Source organism: Panthera tigris, chromosome X (assembly GCF_018350195.1).
Source record: "Panthera tigris isolate Pti1 chromosome X, P.tigris_Pti1_mat1.1, whole genome shotgun sequence".
Lineage (NCBI taxonomy): Eukaryota > Metazoa > Chordata > Mammalia > Carnivora > Felidae > Panthera > Panthera tigris.
The window spans coordinates 54,724,559-54,732,491 of record NC_056677.1 but is presented as its reverse complement, the minus strand read 5'-3'; the positions used below and the strand labels follow the sequence as shown (position 1 = coordinate 54,732,491).

The window sequence follows — 7,933 nt, the reverse complement described above, 5'->3', positions numbered from 1 at the left end:
ATTTTAACAGGTGTGAGGTGATATCTTGTGGTTTTGATTTGCATTTCCCTGATTCTTAGTAATGTTGAGCATCTATTTATGTACCTGTTGACACTTCGGATGTCTTTAGGAAAATGTCAATTTAGTTCCTCTATTTTTATTTTATTTTATTTTATTTTATTTTATTTTATTTTATTTTCAATATATGAAATTTATTGTCATATTGGTTTCCATACAACACCCAGTGCTCATCCCAAAAGGTGCCCTCCTCAATACCCATCACCCACCCTCCCCTCCCTCCCACCCCCCATCAACCATCAGTTTGTTCTCAGTTTTTAAGAGTCTCTTATGCTTTGGCTCCCTCCCACACTAACCTCTTTTTTTTTTTTTTTTCCTTCCCCTCCTCCATGGGTTTCTGTTAAGTTTCTCCGGATCCACATAAGAGTGAAACCATATGGTATCTGTCTTTCTCTGTATGGCTTATTTCACTTAGCATCACACTCTCCAGTTCCATCCATGTTGCTACAAAAGGCCATATTTCGTTCTTTCTCATTGCCATGTAGTACTCCATTGTGTATATAAACCACAATTTCTTTATCCATTCATCAGTTGATGGACATTTAGGCTCTTTCCATAATTTGGAGAAACGGGAACCCTCTTGCACTGTTGGTGGGAATGCAAATTGGTGCAGCCACTCTGGAAAGCAGTGTGGAGGTTCCTCAGAAAATTAAAAATAGACCTACCCTATGACCCAGCAATAGCACTGCTAGGAATTTACCCAAGGGATACAGGAGCACTGATGCATAGGGGCACTTGTACCCCAATGTTTATAGCAGCACTCCTCTACCTATTTTAATTAGATTTTTTTGTTGTCATTGAGTTGTATTAGTTCTTTATACATTTTGGATATTAACTCCTTATCCAATATAAGGTTTGCAAAATTTTTCTCCCATTCAGTAGATCGCCTTTTTTGTTGCTTCTTTTGCTGTTAAGAGCTTTTAAGCTTGATGCAGTATCATTTGTTGATTTTTGCTTTTGTTGTTTGTGCTTTGGTATTGATCAAATAATCATTGCCAAGACTAATGTCAAGGAGCTTCTTTCCTACATTTTCTTCTATGAAATTTATGGTTTCAGGTCTTTTGCTCAAGTCTTTATTCCATTTCAAGTAAATTCTTGTGAGTGGGGTAAGATAGGGATTCAATTTCATTTGTTTTGCACCATTTTCTGAAGAGACTATCCTTTCCCCATTGCATTTTCTTGGCTTCCTTGTCAAATATTAGTTGGCCATATATACAAGGCTTTAATTTTGGCCTCTATATTCTGTTCCATTGACCTATGTGTCTATTTTTATGAAAATACTGTACTGATTTTATTACTATAGCTTCATCATATAATTTGAAATAAGGAAGTGTGATACCTCTGGCATTGTTCTTTTTTCTCAGGATTGCTTTAGCTATTGTGGGGTTTCTTTGATTCCATACAAATTATAGGATTGTTTTATTCTATTTCTAGAGTATTACTGGTATTTTGATGGGGATGTCATTGACTCTGTAGATGATATTCGGTGGCATAAACATTTTAACAATATTAATTCTTTCATTCTATATACATGTGTAATGCCTGAAGTTCCAAAACCTCCCACAAAAGACCACCAGAGTCGTAAGTCAAAGCCAAGCGGCAAGGGTCGTTTATTGCAGGTTCGAACCTGGTCCTCTGCGCACTCGTCGCCGGTGACACAAGAGGCCACGATTAGGGTTGGTATAGCGTTTTTATAGACAGAGACAAATAGCACAGGGGAGGTTTTTACTTGTGGCGGGAGGAAGAAAGGGGGAAGGGGGTAGGTGAGGAATGTGCTAAGCAAGCAGGTTTACAGAAGCGAGAAATGCCGGTTAGTTTGTATACAATTACTCATTTTATTACATATCAGACTACATTTAGGAAGTTTTACAGCCCATTTTACGCGGGTTACAATCAGGAAAGGTCTCACAATGCTCATAGCAAACAGCAAGCAAAACAGACTTCTCAGCAATTGTATTTCTTATCAAAGATCCATAATAAGCAGAAAAGAGAACCTAGCTTTAAACTAAGGCAGGGCTGTCATTTGGATTCAAAGCTGTTCCTTTCATTCCCCCCTTTTCCTTGTGCCTAAAGAGCCAATCTTGGATCTTCAGTTTTCTATTTGTAATGTCTCGAGCGGTTGGTACTAAGACCATTAATTGTACAGCATTGAACCTGTCTTGGACAAAATTAATAATTTTGTTTATGATGCAGAGGTCTAATGTGAGAGCGAGAAGTAGAATGGCCAGAGGCCCGAGTAAAGTGGAGAGAAGGATAGTATTATAGACTTTCTGGGTTTTTAAATTAGAAACCTCCCAAGTTAAAGTATAGGGTATGTGGGGGTTGCCTGCAATACTTATGAGTCCATAGGAGGTGAACAGGAGCACGCTAATGAGTGTTCCTCCGATCATTGTGGGTCCAGAGCTGCAACAACAGTCTTGGTATGGGACACCCAGGCCTTTGGTCTCAGCCGGTTTTCGGGGTCAGGTTTTCGACGCAGAGTCAATTTTAAAGGATGGGTCTTACTCTGGTCAACCGTCCAGGCAGTGTTGGCTTCCAGCACGAAGTCTTCTCAAACCGCAAAGGAATCAGCTGGTCGGGCGTGGGTGTAATGGATCCAGGTAGCAATCCCCTCTACTTTGAGAGCAGTGGGTGTGGTTAGGATCACAATGTAGGGTCCCTTTCACCGTGGTTGGAGGGTCTCTTGCTTGTGTCTCCACACGTATACCCAATCTACCCAATCTCCGGGTCGGTAGTGATGCGGCTCAGGAGGGGGCCCATTCTCATAAATGGCTCTCAATCTGGGCCAAACTTCCTGGTGGGTGTGCTGGAGTTCCCTCAGGCAAATAAGAAGTTTATGATCATCAAATTCAGTTAACACATTAGACTGTAGGTTGGGAATTATGGGGGGGGGGCACTCCATACATGATTTCAAAGGGGGTTAATCCCAGTTTGTAAGGGGAGTTCTGCACCCTGAACAGAGCGTAGGGGAGTAAGACTACCCAATTAGCGCCAGTCTCTATGGTCAATTTAGTTAAGGTCTCTTTTAGAGTTTTATTTATTTTTTCTACCTGTCCTGAGCTTTGGGGTCTATATGCACAATGTAGTTTCCAATCAGCCCCAATAAACTGCGCTATCCCTTGTATTACCTTTGAAATGAATGCTGGTCCGTTGTCTGATCCTATTAGGGTAGGGAATCCGTACCTGGGTATGATGTCTTCTAACATTTTTTTTGCTACTACCTGCGCAGTCTCATGCTTGGTGGGGAAGGCCTCTGTCCATCCTGAAAAGGTATCTATAAACACTAACAAATATTTATATCCATATTTTCCAGGCTTTACCTCGGTGAAGTCTACTTCCCAATAGGCTCCTGGCCTGGTTCCGCGGGTTCTGGAGCCAGGGTTTTTCCCGTGGTTGGCGGCGTTAGTTAATTGACAAGCTTTACAGCTAGTAACTATTATTAAGTCTTGCATTTTTCTTGTGCCCATATGAGTGGCTCGGTGCATCTTGGATAAGACTTTATTTTTCATTTTTTCTGGGAGGATTATGCTACAGTCTGCTGCTCTCCACCATCCGTTAAGGCACTGAGTTAAAGGTAATTTTTGGGTCCAGTTTAGGTCTTTTTTTAGTGTAGGCGGGATTTTCTGGTAAACTAGCTGAACCGGGGTCTGGTAGGGTGGTCATTAAAGCACAGTCCACCTGTAAGGCGGCCTCTCGGGCCACCTGGTCAGCCAAATTATTTCCTCTGGCCACCGGTGTGACCGGTTTTTGGTGGCCTGGGCAATGTATGATGGCTAGTCGTTTAGGCAGCCAGAGTGCCTTTAAAAGAGCCAATATTTCTTCTTTGTTTTTGATAGTTTTCCCCTCTGCAGTTAACAGTCCCCTCTCTCTGTATATAGCTCCATGTATGTGGGCCGTAGCAAAAGCATATCTGCTATCGGTATACACGTTTAGTTTCTTGTCTTTTCCCAAAGTCAGTGCCTTGGTTAAGGCCACAAGTTCAGCTCGTTGGGCAGAGGTGCCAGCTGGCAAAGGCTCTGCCCAAACAGTCTCAGTTTCAGTTGTGACTGCTGCCCCCGCGTACCTTTGACCTTGATGTACAAAGCTGCTGCCGTCAGTGAACCAGGTAACCTCGGCGTCTGGCAGCGGGTGATCCTGTAAATCTTCCTGAACTCCATGAACCTGTGCCAATATCTCAGCGCAGTCATGGAGGGGGGTATCCAAGTCCGGGTCTGGTAACAGGGAGGCAGGGTTTAGTGTTTGGGGGGGAGCATAAATGATTCTGAGGGGATTTAATAATAGTCCCTGGTAGTGAACCAGTCGGGCGTTACTTATCCATCGGTCAGGAGGTTGTTTGAGGACTCCCTCGATGGCATGAGGGGTTGTAACATGTAACTCTTGTCCCATAGTTAACTTATCAGCATCCTTTACCATTAGAGCTGTAGCAGCGGTCATACGGAGGCAAGGGGGCCAGCCAGCCGCTACTGGGTCTAGTCTTTTTGAAAGATAGGCAATGGGCCTGGGCCATGGACCAAGGAGTTGCGTTAGCACTGCTTTGGCTACCCCCTTCTTTTCATCTACGAAGAGATGAAAGGGTTTGGAGACATCGGGGAGCCCTAAGGCTGGCGCCGACAATAGGGCGAGTTTGATTTGCTGGAAAGCCTGCTCAGTTTTCTCTGTCCACTCAAAGGGCGCCTGTTCTCGGGTGACCAGGTAAAGAGGCTTAGCTATCTCGGCGAACCGAGGTATCCACAAGCGGCAGAACCCGGCCGATCCCAGGAATTCTCTTACCTGCCTTTACGTTGTGGGTTGGGGGATGCAGAGGACGGTTTCCTTCCGTGCATCAGTGAGCCATCGTTGGCCTTCTCTTAACAGATACCCCAAGTAGGTTACCTCGGGTCTGCAAATTTGGGCTTTCTTTGCTGAAGCCCGGTACCCCAGGGCACCAAGTGTCCGGAGGAGGTTCCTGGTGCCTTGCAAGCAAGCTTCGGCAGTCTCAGCGGCGATTAAAAGATCGTCAACGTACTGCAAGAGAGTCACTTTGGGGTTTTGATTCCGGTACTCACCCAGATCCTCATGAAGTGCCTCCTCGAACAAGGTGGGTGAGTTTTTAAATCCTTGGGGGAGCCGGGTCCAGGTGAGTTGCCCATTTATGCCTCTCTCAGGATTGGACCACTCGAAGGCAAAGAGCTCTTGACTTTTGGGGGCCAGAGGCAGGCTGAAAAAAGCATCTTTTAAATCAAGGACAGTATACCATTGTCTTTCTGGGCTGAGGGCACTTAGGAGGGTATAGGGGTTGGGTACTGTTGGGTGTATGTCCATGACTCGGCAGTTAACTTCTCTCAGATCTTGTACTGGACGATAGTCCGCACTGTTAGGTTTTCGTACAGGCAGCAGGGGGGTGCTCCAGGCTGAATGGCAGGGACGCAAGATGCCTAAGTCTAGGGGGCGACGGATATGTGGCGTGATGCCATTTCTGGCCTCCATTGACATCGGGTATTGTCGGACCCGAACTGGATCTGCCCCCAGTTTCAGCTCTATGAATAGAGCTGGGTGATGTTTAGCCAACCCCATACCCCCGGTTTCAGCCCATGCTCCTGGAAACTGTTGGAGCCAGGGCTCTATGTTTTGACTTTGTGAGGGTGGCCCCTGGTGGAGTCGATATTCATCTTCTAATCTTAGAGTAAGTGTGGTAATGGGTTGGTTGTGAGGGCCAGTCACTTGGGGGCCCCTGGCGTAAAATGAATTTGGGCCCCCATTTTAGTGAGTAAGTCTCTTTTTAATAAGGGGCATGGGCTGTCGGGGATGACTAGGAAGGAATGGGTGACCTTTCCATTTCCTAGGTCCACAGTCCTCTGGGTGGTCCAGGGATATTTTTTATTCCGGTAGCCCCTTGGACCCAGGAAGATTTTTGAGAAATTTTTCCATGGGGCCTGATCAAGACCAAATGTTGTGCTCTTGTGTCAACTAGAAATTGAACTGGGTTCCCCTCCACTTGTAGCGTTACCCTAGGTTCGGGGAGGGGATCCGAACCCCGTCCCCCCTATTCTGCATCTTGAGTGAAGAGGGCGGGTGTGGTTTGTGGCTGCCACGGTTTTTGATCATGACGTGGCTTTTTCTTTCTAGGGCATTCTCGGGCCCAATGGCCTTTTTCTTTGCAATAGGCACATTGGTCCTTATCTAGGGGCTTTTGTTTATCCAGGGGCTTTTGGACAACAGCGGCCAGGACTTTGGTCATTTTCTCGGTGGCTTTAAGTTGCCTGTCCTCTGGAGTCTCTCTATTATTAAGGACGCGCTGGGCAATGCAGAGTAAGTCCTGAATCTGTTTTCCCTCCAGGTCCTCTAGTTTCTGGAGTTTCTTTTTAATATCAGTGGCTGCCTGATTTACAAAGGCCATTACAACAGCGCTTGATTTTCGGGGGCCTCGGGGTTCATGAGGGTATACTGTCTGAAGGTTTCCATTAATCTTTCTAAATAAGCGACAGGGCTCTCTGTCTTACCTTGTATCACTGAATACACTTTTGCCAAATTAGTGGGCTTGCGTGCAGCAGCCCGGAGACCCACCATTAGAGTCTGGCGATAAATGCGTAGCCGTCCCCTACCTTCTGCCTTGTTGTAGTCCCAGCCATCCTGTGGGGGTCAGGTCAAGGGAAAAGCTGCATTAATGAGATCAAGGTTAGCAGGGGGTTGGCCGTCATCTCCAGGAACCAGCTTTCTTGCTTCCAATTGAATTCTTTCTCGCTCCTCGGTGGTGAACAGGATTCGGAGGAGCTGCTGACAATCATCCCAGGTGGGTTGGTGGGTAAACATAACGCTGTCTAAGAGACTTATTAAATCTTTAGGGTTGTCAGAAAATCAGGCATTCTGGGTTTTCCAGTTATATAGATCACTGGTAGAGAAGGGCCAGTATTGAAGTCGGGGGTTCCCCGTCTCATCGGGAGGCCCTATTTCCCGTAAGGGTAAAGCTACGGTGGAGTCAGGAAGGTGGAGTCCTGGCTCATGTGGGGCCCGCCTACGGGTATGTCCGGCGGCCCTTGGACTTTGCCCCCACTAGGCTTGGGCGTGGGTTGAGCCTCCCTATTCTCTAGTTCTCCTATGGGCTGGGCTACGGGAGGCTCTGCCGGCGCAGCAGGGATAGGGGCAGCTTGCGGAATAAAAGGAGGAACCTGGTAAGGGGGAGGGTCAAGGGAAAGTAAATCTTGGTTGTCGGGGAGAACAGGGGGTGCAGTTGGAGTTGGCGGCTTGGGAGGGTTGATAGGTTTAGCCGCTAGGATTTGGCATAACTCTGCTATTAAGGAAGAGGCCATCCAAGGAGGTGGGTTTTCTACTAAATCTTGCCACACCAGAATATAGGGAATCTGATCCGAGTGACCTTCTTTCCCTGGTAGGAAAATTTTTTATTTTACTTTAAGGACCACAGGGAGGCAGAAGGTTCCCTCTGTAGGCCAATTGACCCCAAAGGTGGGCCATTCAGAGCGGCAATAGGTGATCAACTTCCTTTTGCGAATGTCTAGGCTTAAGTTATGTCCTCTAGCTTTTACGTCCCTGAAGTTGGCGAGAAGGAGGGAGAGAGGGGTGCTCTGCGTTTGGCCCATGTTATGATTCTGAGGAAGAGGAGAAGAGAAGGGGGCGGCATGGAGGGGGCCCTGAAGCGGTGAAATCAGCGATGGAGTTCGCACAGGCGACCTCCGAGGGTGAGACCCCTGGCGGCCTGGCTGGGCCCCGGGCGGAGGGGCGGGAGGGAAAGCCGCAGGCAGCTGAGGAAGGAGGTAAGAGGAACAAAGGATGGAATAATTAATTCTGATCAGCCGAAAAAACACTTAATTCCAATAAAACATCCGACGCACGAAAGAAAAACAAGAGCCAACAAGAATCTCTGACAGTGGTTTCAACTTTC

General features: G+C 46.7%; 1 protein-coding gene across 1 annotated transcript; it reads right to left on the bottom strand.

Annotated features, from left to right (window-relative positions):
- Positions 1-2,047: 2,047 nt before the first annotated feature.
- LOC122235271 lies at positions 2,048-7,631 on the bottom strand. The gene is given in 7 exon segments (XM_042973950.1): positions 2,048-2,891; positions 2,929-3,620; positions 3,673-5,754; positions 5,757-5,917; positions 5,920-6,477; positions 6,480-7,086; positions 7,443-7,631. Coding segments are annotated over 7 exon segments (4,572 nt in total). The 3' UTR covers positions 2,048-2,608.
- Between the last annotated feature and the right edge of the window lie 302 nt (positions 7,632-7,933).